This window comes from Nerophis ophidion, linkage group LG26 (genome assembly GCF_033978795.1).
Source record: "Nerophis ophidion isolate RoL-2023_Sa linkage group LG26, RoL_Noph_v1.0, whole genome shotgun sequence".
Classification (NCBI taxonomy): Eukaryota; Metazoa; Chordata; class Actinopteri; order Syngnathiformes; family Syngnathidae; genus Nerophis; species Nerophis ophidion.
The window spans coordinates 2,996,671-3,011,953 of NC_084636.1; the positions used below are offsets into that span (position 1 = coordinate 2,996,671).

General features: G+C 40.4%; 1 protein-coding gene across 1 annotated transcript in view; it reads right to left on the bottom strand.

The window, feature by feature from the left end:
* The window catches only part of szt2 (SZT2 subunit of KICSTOR complex), a 222,500-nt gene that overhangs the window by 125,809 nt on the left and 81,408 nt on the right, over nt 1-15,283 (bottom strand). Inside the window, exons 30-37 of the mRNA XM_061887771.1 lie at nt 14,917-14,995; nt 14,549-14,839; nt 9,637-9,772; nt 9,463-9,579; nt 7,409-7,478; nt 5,195-5,380; nt 2,576-2,785; nt 2,292-2,481 (exon numbers count right to left, since the gene is read on the bottom strand). Coding sequence (XP_061743755.1) covers nt 2,292-2,481; nt 2,576-2,785; nt 5,195-5,380; nt 7,409-7,478; nt 9,463-9,579; nt 9,637-9,772; nt 14,549-14,839; nt 14,917-14,995 — 1,279 coding nt within the window. The remainder of the gene's footprint in view (nt 1-2,291; nt 2,482-2,575; nt 2,786-5,194; nt 5,381-7,408; nt 7,479-9,462; nt 9,580-9,636; nt 9,773-14,548; nt 14,840-14,916; nt 14,996-15,283) is intronic.

The following is a 15,283-nucleotide window of genomic DNA, read 5'->3' on the forward strand; positions in this document are numbered from 1 at the left end:
AAGCAGCTTCCATTAAATGCTAAGTAATTCACAAACAAGGATGGTGAGGGTCACCAATTTGTAAGCAAATTGTCAAACAGTTTTAGAACAACATTTCTCAACGAGCTATTGCAAGGAATTTAGGGATTTTACCATCTACGGTCCGTAAAATCCTCAAAAGGTTCAGAGAATCTGGAGAAATCACTGCACAAAAGCGATGATATTACGGACCTTTGATCCCTCAGGGGGTACTGCATCAAAAACCGACATCAGTGTGTAAACGATATCACCACATGGGCCCAGGAACCCTTCATAAAACCACTGTCAGTAACTACAGTTGGTTGCTACATCTGTAAGTGCAAGTTAAAACTCTGCTATGCAAAGCGAAAGCCATTTATCAACAACACCCAGGAACGGCGCCGGCTTCGCTGGGCCCGAGCTCATCTAAGATGGACTGATGCAAAATGGAAAAGTGTAGTCTGACGAGTCCATATTTCAAATTATATTTGGAAACTGTGGACGTGGTGTCCTCCGGAACAAAGAGGAAAATAACCATCCGGATTGTTATAGGTGCAAAGTTCAAAAGCCAGCATGTGTGATGGTATGGGGGTGCATTAATGGCCAAGGCATGGGTAACTTACACATCTGTGAAGGCACCATTAATGCTGAAAGGTCCATACAGGTTTTGGAGCAACATATGTTGTCATCCAAGCAACGTTATCATGGACGCCCCTGCTTATTTCAGCAAGACAATGCCAAGCCTCTTGTCACAACAGCGTGGATTCGCAGTAAAAGAGTGCGGGTACTTTCCTGGCCCGCCTGCAGTCCAGACCTGTCTCCCATGGAAAATGTGTGGCGCACTATGAAGCGTAAAATACAACAGCGGAGACCCCGGACTGTTGAAGGACTGAAGCTCTACATAAAACAAGAATGGGAAAGAATTCCACTTTCAAAGCTTCAACAATTAGTTTCCTCAGTTCCCAAACGTGTATTGAGTGTTGTTAAAAGAAAAGGTGATGTAACACAGTGGTGAACATGCCCTTTCCCAACTACTTTGGCACATGTTGCAGCCGTGAAATTCTAAGTTAATTATTATTTGCAAAAAAAATTAAAGTTTATGAGTTTGAACATCAAATATGTTGTCTTTGTAGCATATTCAACTGAATATGGGTTGAAAAGGATTTGCAAATCATTGTATTCTGTTTATATTTACATCTAACACAATTTCCCAACTCATATGGAAACAGGGTTTGTATTTTAAAAATGTATTTTGTGTGTTTATAAATTCAGGAAATACGTCCCTTGTTACACTTTTATGAGGGACATAAACATTATGAGGGACAAACTGTAAAACTTCATTGTTAATCTACTTGTTCATTTACTGTTAATATCTGCTTATTTTCTGTTGTAACATGTTCTATCTACACTTCTGTTAAAATGTAATAATCACTGGTTCTTCTGCTTTGATACTTGACATTAGTTTTGGATGATACCATGCATTTAGGTATGGATCCGATACTAAGTAGTTACAGGATCATACATTGGTCATATTCAAAGTCCTCATGTGTCCAGGGACATATTTACTGACTTTATAAACATAATATACATTTTTTTTAAAAGGAAAAAAGATATTGTGATGCTAAAAAATATCAATGTAATCATAATAGTATCGACTCGATACGCTCCTACACTTGGTATCATTACAGTGGATGTCAGGTGTAGATCCACCCATGGCGTTTGTTTACATTGTGACGGCGGTGAGCTATTGTATCCTCCTACCCTGTGTAGTGAAGCATGTTTAGCTATTCCTCATCCTCCAGTGATAACGATACTTGTAAGAAACTCACTTCATTCGTCGCCATGGAGACAAAGATTACTGATTTAGAAGTAGCTAAAACGCTGCAGACTGATGTTCGCTGCTAGCCATCTCTTCCTGAGGGTGTTTCAGTGTTATAACTTCACCTTTATCTTGACTTTTTACACCAAAATGAGTCCATTATCCCTTTTCTGTCTACACACTGTGTCTGCTTGTAAGTACTCTGTGTGTGTGCGCGGCCCAACATGCTCCTCTGCTCGTAAAACCATCATTGTCACCACCTGACGTCAACTGGGTTCGGTGGTTGACCGGTACTTTTTAGAGGCGGTATAGTACTGAATATGATTCATTAGTATTGCGGTGCTATACTAGTAGCGTACAACCCTAAATGAAAGAAGTGGAAACATGTGATGCGTGACATTGTGTGGTATGCATGTTCCTCATCAAGTGAAGTGAAGAATAACGAGCAGAGGTATCAGCTGGGGGGGTCACTCACTGTGAGAGACGGACTGCACCGACTCGGCCAGGCTGACGCTGGAGGGGGTCTTGGTAGGAGAGGGGGCCTCGGGGCAGCGCTCGTTCAGGAGCAGCACGCTGTTGGACTGACATTTGTCTTCCGCCGAGCCGTTGTTGTCGGCGTCCGCCTTCGAGGGGCCGTCCTTCTCGCCAAGCTCCGCAGTCGGATCCTGCAGGTGCGACACGTTGGCCTCGACTTTTCAGTTCTTTGCAGTTTGACAGTGAACCGCCAGCCAGTAATGTGGAACATTAAGAGTCCCTGACCTCCTCGTCTTCCCCTTCAGCCGCCAAGGCGGACTCCTCCTGGGGCGGCACGCCGTTGGAGGCGGCCTGCTTCAGAGGGGCGGCGGTGCTCTGGGACAGCCTGTCGTCGGCGTGGATCCTGTGAGGGTGCAGCCGGCTAAGAGAGACGTAGTAGAAGCTGTCCTGGTCGCTGTTGAGCACGTAGCCCGGGAGCGCCATCCGACGGAACTCCTGCAAGGTTACACAGGTTACAGCTGGGTGGTCCAAACTACGGCCTGTGGGCCAAGCAGCCTCTTCACGATAGCCCGCTAATCATCAATGGTTTTAACAAATTCATCATCAATATCAGGCAAATTCATCGTCAATACCGGACAAATTCCTCGTCGAAACCGGACAAATTCATTGCCAATACCAGGCAAATTCATCTTCAATACGGGTCAAATTCATCGTCAATACGGGTCAAATTCATCGTCAATACGGGTCAAATTCATCGTCAATACGGGTCAAATTCATCGTCAATACGGGGAAAATTCACCATCAATACCGAACAAATTCATCATCAATACGGGGCAAATTCATCCTAAATACCAGGCAAATTCATTGTCAATACCGGGCAACTTAATCCTAAATATCAGGCAAATTCATCATAAGTACCAGGCAAATTCATCTTAACTATTAGGCAAATTTATACTCAATACCGGGCAAATTTATCTTAATTACCAGGCAAATTCATCGTCAATACCAGGCAAATTCATCTTAAGTACAAGGCAAATTCATCTTAAATACCAGGTGAATTCATTTTAAACACCAGGGAAATTCATCTTAAATACCAGGCAAATTCATTTTAAGTACCGGGTAAATTCTTCTTAACTACCAGGCAAATTCATTGTCAATACCGGGCAAATTTATCTTAAATACCGGGCAAATTTATTTTAAATACCAGGCAAATTCATCGTCAATACGGGTCAAATTCATCGTCAATACGGGTCAAATTCATCGTCAATACGGGGCAAATTCACCATCAATACCGAACAAATTCATCATCAATACGGGGCAAATTCATCCTAAATACCAGGCAAATTCATTGTCAATACCGGGCAACTTAATCCTAAATACCAGGCAAATTCATCATAAGTACCAGGCAAATTCATCTTAACTATTAGGCAAATTTATACTCAATACCGGGCAAATTTATCTTAATTACCAGGCAAATTCATCGTCAATACCAGGCAAATTCATCTTAAGTACAAGGCAAATTCATCTTAAATACCAGGTGAATTCATTTTAAACACCAGGGAAATTCATCTTAAATACCAGGCAAATTCATCTTAAGTACCGGGTAAATTCTTCTTAACTACCAGGCAAATTCATTGTCACCACCTGACGTCAACTGGGTTCGGTGGTTTACCGGTACTTTTTAGAGGCGGTATAGTACTGAATATGATTCATTAGTATTGCGGTGCTATACTAGTAGCGTATATAAATTTATTTTAAATACCAGGCAAATTCATCGTCAATACCAGGCAAATTCATCATAAGTAACAGGTAAATTCATCTTAAGCACCAGGCAAATTCCTCTTAACTACCGGGCAGATTTATCTTAAATACCAGGCAAATTTATCTTAAATACCAGGCAAATTCATCATAAATACCAGGCAAATTCATCATAAGTACCAGGTAAATTCATCTTAAGTACCAGGCAAATTCCTCTTAACTACCAGGCAAATTCATTGTCAATACCGGGCAAATTTATCTTAAATACCAGGCAAATTCATCATAAGTACCAGGTAAATTCATCTTAAGTACCAGGCAAATTCCTCTTAACTACCAGGCAAATTCATCATAAATACCAGGCAAATTCATCATAAGTACCAGGTAAATTCATCTTAAGTACCAGGCAAATTCCTCTTAACTACCAGGCAAATTCATCATAAATACCAGGCAAATTCATCTTAAGTACCAGGCAAATTCTTCTTAACTACCAGGCAAATTCATTGTCAATACCGGGCAAATTTATCTTAAATACCAGGCAAATTCATCTTAAATACCAGGCAAATTCATCATAAGTACCAGGTAAATTCATCTTAAGTACCAGGCAAATTCCTCTTAACTACCAGGCAAATTCATTGTCAATACCGGGCAAATTTATCTTAAATACCAGGCAAATTCATCTTAAATACCAGGCAAATTCATCATAAATACCAGGCAAATTCATCATAAGTACCAGGTAAATTCATCATAAGTACCAGGTAAATTCATCTTAACTACCAGGCAAATTCATTGTCAATACCGGGCAAATTTATCTTAAATACCAGGCAAATTCATCAGAAGTACCAGGTAAATTCATCTTAAGTACCAGGCAAATTCACAGCCAAATACGGGCAAATTTATCTTAAATACCAGGCAAATTCATCTTAAATACCAGGCAAATTCATCTTAAATGCCAGGCAAATTCATCCTAAATACCAGGCAAATTCCTCTTAAATACCAGGCAAATTCCTCTTAAATGCCAGGCAAATTCATCCTAAATACCAGGCAAATTCCTCTTAAATGCCAGGCAAATTCATCCTAAATACCAGGCAATACTAGGCGATTAAGCATAGTTTACAAGTGAAGGAAAAAGTGTTTCAAAGAACTTGCCTCTTTAAATTTGTCCAGCGACTGCTCCGGCCGGAAGACAAACTGAAGGGGGACATCTTCGCTGTGGCAGTGAGGACGGCCCACAGACAGCACCACGTGTTCCGCCACCTTGTGCAGCGTGGCCAGGCCGATGGTGCGAGAGCGACGCAGGGAGGAAACGATCTCGTCCTCCAGCAGCCAACGAATCTGACAGACGGGAAACGTTAGTGACATTCGGCTCACGGCTAAGGACAAGACCTCTTAGTGTGGGTGTGGCTGTTACGTGGATGGCGGAGGGTGTGTCAGTCCATTGCCACCCCGGTGTTAAAAAAATACACCTAAAAATTGACGTCACTTTGGTCACTTGATTGACATTCACGGCACCCGAGGGTCTTGGGAGATGATGCTGGCTGCTGCCAGATCATTATTAAGAAAAAACGACCGACAGGAAGGCAAGAAACACTTCTAAGAAGGGGGATAACTCCTTAGAATGGCCAAAGGTACAGTCAAGTTAAAGGCCTACTGAAATGAGATGTTCTTATTCAAACGGGGATAGCAGGTCCATTCTATGTGTCATACTTGATCTTTTGGTGATATTGCCATATTTTTGCTGAAAGGATTTAGTAGAGAACATCGACGATAAAGATCACAACTTTTGGTCGCTAATAAAAAAGCCTTGCCTTAACCAGAAGTAGCAGACGATGTGCACGTGACGTCACGGGTTGTGGAGCTCCTCACATCTGAACATTGTTTACAATCATGGCCACCAGCAGCGAGAGCGATTCGGACCGAGAAAGTGGACGATTTCCCCATTAATTTGGGCGAGGATGAAATATTCGTAGATGACGAAAGTGAGAGTGAAGGACTAGGAAAAGAAAAAAAAACAGAACTAGACAGCAGAGCGATTCAGATGTTATTAGACAAATTTACTAGGATAATTCTGGAAAATCCCTTATCTGCTTATTGCGTTACTAGTGTTTTAGTGAGATTATTTGGTCGTACCTGTACAACCTGAAGGTCGGACGGGTGTGGCTACAGGTGTGGGGACCGCCAGTGTCTCTGAGGGAAGCCACGTTTCTCGACGAGGCGAAGGCAGCCGATGCTTCCTCAACGGTGAAAGCATCCGACGGTCGGGGGCGGCCGGTGGGAGGAGGCAAGAGAATCCGCAGCTGTCTCTTTGACAGGTGCAGGAGGAACGACGCAAGCTCTCCGCTCACGTCTACGGTAAGAGCTGACTTATTACCACCATTTTCTCACCGAAACCTGCCGGTTGACATGTGGTAGGGAACCATGTTCGCTTGAACGCTCTGTTCCATAGTAAAGCTTCACAGTCATCTTTTCATGTCAACGGTAAGAGCCGACTTACTACTACCATTTTCTCACCGAAACCTTCCGGTTGACATGTGGTAGGGAACCATGTTCGCTTGACCGCTCTGTTCCATGGTAAAGCTTCACAGTCATCTTTTCATGTCAACGGTAAGAGCCGACTTACTACTACCATTTTCTCACCGAAACCTGCCGGCTGACATGTGGTAGGGAACCATGTTCGCTTGACCGCTCTGTTCCATATTTAAGCTTCACCGTCATCTTTCAGGAATGTAAACAAGGAAACAAGGAAACACCGGCTGTGTTTGTGTTGCTAAAGGCGGCCGCAATACACTGCTTCCCACCTACATCTTTCTTCTTTGACGTCTCCATTATTCATTGAACAAATTGCAAAAGATTCAGCAACACAGATGTCCAGAATACTGTGGAATTATGCGATGAAAAGAGACTACTTATACTTATGAGTGGTGCTGAACCAAAATGTCCTCTACAATGCGTGACGTCACGCACACGCGTCATCATACCGCGACATTTTTGCATATTTCCGCGCAAAATTTAAAATTGCAATTTAGTAAACTAAAGCGGCCGTATTGGCATGTGTTGCAATGTTAATATTTCATCATTGATATATAAACTATCAGACTGCGTGGTCGCTAGTAGTGGCTTTCAGTAGGCCTTTTAACACCTTTAATTTGTTAACGCCTCTCTTATAAATAAATAAATATAAATTATTTATAAGAATGAGGTAGATCCCTTCAACTTGGTCAATTGAAAAGTAGTTCGCCTGCAGAAAAAGTTTGGGCACCCCTGTCTTAGTGGATATTTCTCTGCCATGACGGGGCTGCATTATCGCGGGCGTCTGGTGGCCTCTGCAGGCGGAGGTGCGGTATTGCAGGCGAGGACACTCACCTCGTCCATCGTGGCCTCGATTGCGTGCTTGTGAGGAGGCGGCAGCTTGGCTAAAGGTTCACCACAGACCCTGACAGACAACCACAAGGAACATTGTACTCACATTGTTTCTTATGGAGAAATATCTTCGCTATAAGAACATTTATTCAAGAACCCAGTTCAAGGAACCAATTGGTAAATCAAGGTTCCATTGGACAAAACTCAAAAGCGGTGACATTGTCACATTGTGTAAATGGTAAATAAAAAGAGAATACTACAAGTCCTTTTCAACTTATATTCATTTGTATAGACTGCAAAGACAAGATACTTAACCTTCGAACTGGAAAACTTTGTTATTTATTGCAAATATTAGCTCATTTGGAATTTGATGCCTGCAACATGTTCCAAAAAAGCTGGCACAAGTGGCAAAAAAGAGTGAGAAAGTTAAGGCATGCTCGTCAGACTTTTTTGGAACATCCCACAGGTGAACAGGCTAATTGGGAACAGGTGGGTGTCATGATTCGGTATAAAAGCAGCTTTCATGAAATGCTAAATCATTCACAAACAAGGACGAGGCGAGGGTCACCACTTTGTCAACAAGTACCTGAGCAAATTGTTTAAGAACAATTTCTCCAGCAGCTGTTGCAAGGAGTTTAGGCATTTCACCGTCTACGCTCCGTAATATCATCAAAAGTTTCAGAGAATCTGGAAAAATCACTGCACGTAAGCCATGATATAATGCACCTTGGATCCCTCAGGCGGTACTGCATCAAAAAGCGACATCCGCGTGTAAAGGATATCACCACAATGGCTCAGGAACACTTCAGGAAACCACTATCAGTAACTACAGTTGGTCCCTAAATCTGTAAGTGCATGTTAAAACGCCATTTATCAACAACACCCAGAAACGCTGCCGGCTTCGCTGAACCCGAGCTCATCGAAGATGGACTGATACAAATTGGAAACGTGTTCTGTGGTCTCACGAGTCCACATTTCAAATTGTTCTTGGAAACTGTGGATGTTGTGTCCTCCGGACCAAAGAGGAAAAGAACCAGCTGGATTATTCTAGGCACAAAGTTAAAAAGGCAGCATGTGTGATGGTATGGGGGTGTATTAGTGCCCAAGGCATGGGTAACTTATAATAATAATAATAATGGATTAGATTTATATCGCGTTTTTCTATTGTTAGATACTCAAAGCGCTCACAGAGAAGTGGGAACCCATCATTCATTCACACCTGGTGGTGGTAAGCTACATCTGCAGCCACAGCTGCCAGTTTGCACCTATGGCCCCTCCGACCACCACCAATCATTCATTCATCATTCATTCACCAGTGTGAGCGGCACCGGGGGCAAGGGTGAAGTGTCCTGCCCAAGGACACAACGGCAGCGATTTGGATGTGAATAGGTGGGAAGCGAACCTGCAACCCTCAGGTTTCTGGCACGGCCGCTCTACCCACTACGCCATGCCGCTCCATAACTTAAACATCTGTGAAGGCACCATTAATGCTGAAAGGTACATAAAGCTTTTGGAGCAACATATCAACGTTATCATGGCCGCCCCTGCTTATTTCAGCAAGACAATGCCAAGCCAGGTGTTAAAACAGCGTGGCTTCGTAGTAAAAGAGTGCGGGTACTAGACTGGCCTGCCTGTAGTCCAGACATTGAAAATGTGTGCAGGCTAAAATATGAGGTAGGAGACTGTTGAACAACTAAAGCTGTACATCAAGCAAGAATGGGAAAGAATTCCACTTCAAAAATGTGTCTAATCAGTTCCCAAAACTTTACTGAGTGTTAAAAGGAAAGGCCATGTAACACACTGGTAAAAATGCCTTTTTTGCAATGTGTTGCTGCCATTACATTCTAACTTCATGATTATTTGCCAAAACTAAGAACGTTTCTCAGTGTGAAGATGAAATATCTTGTCTTTGCAGTCTATTCAAGTGAATATAAGTTAAAAAGGATTTGTTGTATTTTCTTTTTATTTACCTTTTACACAACCAGACTACTTCAGTGCTTTTAACTTTAGTGCATGACAACTCCCAGCGATGTTAGACACAACACGGTGAAACTCACAGGTCCATGTCGGCCCCCCTCAGGCCGTCCAGCACGGCGGTCAGTTCCTCGTCGGACCGATAGGACGACGGCTGTCCCGGCGAGCGGTTGAGCGACACGCTGCTCTCCGAGGTGTACCTGCCCAGGGGCACATGACGGTCACCGCAACGTCGATTCTACCCGCCACCGCCCTACCTGTTGTGATGGAAGTCGGACATCACTTCGATCTCCAGAGGAAGGGTCAGGACGAAGATGTCCAAGGTGACCGACAGCTCGTTCAGGTCCACGGACTCTAAGGCCTCCACGTCGTCCAGGCAGGAAATGATCTCGCCTGGTGACACAATATGAAGGCGATGTTTTAATTAGCACACTTAGGGCTGCAACGATTGACCAGTTTTATCATTAACTGTGATTAAAAATGGCACAATTATGTAACTGCAAAGGCTCGACTACACCGTGGTTTTTCAGTCCTAGTAAGCTGGTAGTAAGGGAGTCATTGAAGAAGATCATTTGCAAAACCAGACCCCCCCAAAAATGTTGTGGCTAAAAGATCCATCCAACAAAGGTGTCGGCAACCCAAAATGTTTACAAAGGCCATATTGGGACAAAAAATACCAAAAAAACCCAAAAACATCTGGATACGCAGAAATTTAAAGTCTTATATAAGTGTTATAATGAAGGCAACACATGATGCAAGTGTCTATATTAGCCTACTATCAAAATGACTTTAAAAGTCTTATATAAGTGTTATAATGAAGACAACACATGATGCAAGTGTCTATATTAGCTTACTATCAAAATGACTTTACAAGTCTTATATAAGTGTTATAATATAGGGACGGCGTGGCTCAGTGGGAGAGTGGCCGTGCGCAACCCGAGGGGCCCTGGTTCAAATCCCACCTAGTACCAACCTCGTCACGTCCGTTGTGTCCTGAGCAAGACACTTCACCCTTGCTCCTGATGGGTGCTGGTTGGCGCCTTGCATGGCAGCTCCCTCCATCAGTGTGTGAATGTGTGTGTGAATGGGTAAATGTGGAAGTAGTGTCAAAGCGCTTTGAGTACCTTGAAGGTAGAAAAGCGCTATACAAGTACAACCCATTTATAATAAAGACAACACATGATGTAAGTGTCTATATTAGCCTACTATCAAAATGACTTTAAAAGTCTTATATAAGTGTTATAATGAAGGCAAAACATGATGTGTCTATATTAAACTACTATCAAAATGATTTTGAAAGTCTTATATAAGTGTTATAATAAAGACAACACATGATGTAAGTGTCTATATTAGCCTACTATCAAAATGACTTTAAAAGTCTTATATAAGTGTTATAATGAAGGCAAAACATGATGTGTCTATATTAGCCTACTATCAAAATGACTTTAAAAGTCTTATATAAGTGTTATAATAAAGACAACACATGATGTAAGTGTCTATATTAGCCTACTATCAAAATGACTTTAAAAGTCTTATATAAGTGTTATAATGAAGACAACACATGATGCAAGTGTCTATATTAGCCTACTATCAAAATGACTTTAAAAGTCTTATATAAGTGTTATAATGAAGACAACACATGATGCAAGTGTCTATATTAGCTTACTATCAAAATGACTTTACAAGTCTTATATAAGTGTTATAATATAGGGACGGCGTGGCTCAGTGGGAGAGTGGCCGTGCGCAACCCGAGGGGCCCTGGTTCAAATCCCACCTAGTACCAACCTCGTCACGTCCGTTGTGTCCTGAGCAAGACACTTCACCCTTGCTCCTGATGGGTGCTGGTTGGCGCCTTGCATGGCAGCTCCCTCCATCAGTGTGTGAATGTGTGTGTGAATGGGTAAATGTGGAAGTAGTGTCAAAGCGCTTTGAGTACCTTGAAGGTAGAAAAGCGCTATACAAGTACAACCCATTTATAATAAAGACAACACATGATGTAAGTGTCTATATTAGCCTACTATCAAAATGACTTTAAAAGTCTTATATAAGTGTTATAATGAAGGCAAAACATGATGTGTCTATATTAAACTACTATCAAAATGATTTTGAAAGTCTTATATAAGTGTTATAATAAAGACAACACATGATGTAAGTGTCTATATTAGCCTACTATCAAAATGACTTTAAAAGTCTTATATAAGTGTTATAATGAAGGCAAAACATGATGTGTCTATATTAGCCTACTATCAAAATGACTTTAAAAGTCTTATATAAGTGTTATAATAAAGACAACACATGATGTAAGTGTCTATATTAGCCTACTATCAAAATGACTTTAAAAGTCTTATATAAGTGTTATAATGAAGACAACACATGATGTAAGTGTCTATATTAGCCTACTATCATAATGACTTTGCAAGTCTTATATACGTGTTATAATAAAGACAACACATGACGTAAGTGTCTATATTAGCCTACTATCAAAATGACTTTAAAAGTCTTATATAAGTGTTATAATGAAGGCAACACATGATGTAAGTGTCTATATTAGCCTACTATCAAAATGACTTTACAAGTCTTATATAAGTGTTATAATGAAGACAACACATGATGTAAGTGTCTATATTAGCCTACTATCAAAATGACTTTAAAAGTCTTATACAAGTGTTATAATGAAGGCAACACATGATGTAAGTGTCTATATTAGCCTACTATCAAAATGACTTTAAAAGTCTTATATAAGTGTTATAATGAAGGCAACACATGATGTAAGTGTCTATATTAGCCTACTATCAAAATGACTTTAAAAGCCTATATAAGTGTTATAATGAAGACAACACATGATATAAGTGTCTATATTAGCCTACTATCAAAATGACTGTAAAACTCTCATATAAGTGTTATAATGAAGACAACACATGATGTAAGTGTCTATATTAGCCTACTATCAAAATGACTTTAAAAGTCTTATACAAGTGTTATAATGAAGACAACACATGATGTAAGTGTCTATATTAGCTTACTATCAAAATGACTTTAAAAGTCTTATATAAGTGTTATAATGAAGACAACACATGATGTAAGTGTCTATATTAGCCTATTATCAAAATGACTTTAAAAGTCTTATATAAGTGTTATAATGAACACAACACATGATGTAAGTGTCTATATTAGCCAGCTATCAAAATGACTTTAAAAGTCTTATATAAGTGTTATAATGAAGACAACACATGATGTAAGTGTCTATATTAGCCTACTATCAAAATGACTTTAAAACTGTCATATAAGTGTTATAATGAAGACAACACATGATGTAAGTGTCTATATTAGCCTACTATCAAAATGACTTTAAAAGTCTTATACAAGTGTTATAATGAAGGCAAAACATGATGTGTCTATATTAGCCTACTATCAAAATGACTTTAAAAGTCTTATATAAGTGTTATAATGAACACAACACATGATGTAAGTGTCTATATTAGCCTACTATCAAAATGACTTTAAAAGTCTTATATAAGTGTTATAATGAAGACAACACATGATGTAAGTGTCTATATTAGCCTACTATCAAAATGACTTTAAAAGTCTTATATAAGTGTTATAATGAACACAACACATGATGTAAGTGTCTATATTAGCCTACTATCAAAATGACTTTAAAAGTCTTATATAAGTGTTATAATGAAGACAACACATGGTGTACATGAATATATTAGCCTACTATCAAAATGACTTTACAAGTGTACAAAGTGTACAAAGATGTGTGTGTCCAAGTTAAAGGAAATTAATCTACTACAATCTTTGTAAACTGGCTAACGTTTGCTGTGGTCTGGAACAACATGGCACACAAACAACAATCAGAAAAGTAGCCAATTTTACATACAAATAATGTGTCATGATGGTGAGAAATGCAAATATAACACCAACATTTTGGTATTGAGACAAAATATTCAATATTTTGATACATTTCTAAATAAAGGGGACCACAAAAAATTTCATTATTTGCTTCACTTAAACAAAACATGTTAGTGTACATGAAACATATGTTTATTATTGTCATTTAGTCCTTAAATAAAATGTTGAACATACTAGACAACTTGTCTTTTAGTAGTAAGTAAACAAACAAAGACTCCTAATTAGTCTGCAGTAACATATTGTGTCATTTATACACCTATTATTTTCTACACATTATGAGGGACAAACTGTAAAAAATATATTATTAATCCACTTGTTTATTTATGGTTAATATCTGCTTATTTTGTGTTTGAACACGTTTTATCTACACTTCTTTTCAAATGTAATAATAACTTATTCTTCTCTTCTTTGATACTTGACATTAGTTTTGGATGATACCACATATTTAGGTATCAATCTGATACCAAGTAGTTACAGGATCATACAATAAAATATAATACCTAATAAACCAATACTGATGAAGAAATACTGATGTAAAGGGTAGGTGTCGCTTTATTTTCTGTTTAACATTTTCTATCTACACTTCTGTTAAAATGTAATAATCACTTATTCTTCTCTTCTTTGATCATTGACATTAGTTTTGAATGATACCACACATTTAGGTATCGATCCGATACCAAGTCGTTACATGATCATATATTGGTCATATTCAAAATCCTCATGTGTCCAGAGACAGATTTACTGACTTTATAAACATAAGATGAATTTTCAAAAAAGGAAAAAATATAGATGTAATCATAGAAGTATCGACTAGATACTATATTGTACTTGATATCATTCCAGTGGATGTCAAGTGTAGATCCACCCATGACATTTGTTTACATTGTGACACCGGTGAGCTACTGTATCCTCCTACGCTGTGTAGTGAAGCATGTTTAGCTATTCCTCGTCCTCCAGTGATAATGGTACTTGTAAGAAACTATTTGTTGTCATGGAGACAAGGATTAGTGATTTAGAAGTAGCTAAAACACAGAGGATGGATGTTAGCTGCTAGCAAAATGCGTCCATTCTCCCTTTTCTGTCTACACACAGTGTCTGCTTGTAAGTACTCTGTGTGTGCGCTGCCAAACATGCTCCTCATGCCCGGTAACTGGTACTTTTCAAACAGAGTATAGTACCGTTTTTGATTCATTAATACTGCAATACTATATTAGTACCGGTATTCCGTACAACCCTAGATCAATCATGGCTTACCAAGGCAGGTGGGCAGTGTGCAAATGGGGGTGGAGCCATGGCAGCTCTTGGCGTTGACGGAGCAGGTTATGTGCAGGAAGAGCGGCGGCAGGTCAAACATCGGCCCCTCCGCCTCCAGCAGGGAGTCTCCGTCCAGGATGCTGAAGGAGTCCTGGTCCTGGTTGACGGTGTTGGAGTCAGAGCGGGACCTGCCCTCGGAGTCCGCGTGGGTCCTGGTGCCACGGTGGTCCTCGTACTCCACCACCAGGTCGTTGTCGCTCTCGGTCGTCACGCCGCCGCCGGATGTCATTTCTACAACCGGGCAATAACGGATTAGCAAGTTCAGAGGAGTGGAGGAGATCCAGGGAGGAAGTAGAAGCGCTCCTCACCGTCCTCTGTCGCTGGCTCCGCCTCTGACAGCAGATCCTCGCTGGGCCTCGCCTCCATTTCACCGTCCTCCGAGTCTTCCTGGGGAAGCAAAGCACAGCTTGACCCCAACCTGACCTGACGGGACAAATGTACCTGCTCCCAAGTTCTTTTGTGTGGAAGTCTGTCTAGGAATTGAAACTAAAACTTAAATCCTTTTCTCACGCTCTCTTATTATATTATGTCAGATCCACTATGGACTGGACTCTCACACTGTTATGTCAGATCCACTATGGACTGGACTCTCACTATTATGTTAGATCCACTATGGACTGGACTCTCACACTATTATGTTAGATCCACTATGGACTGGACTCTCACACTATTATG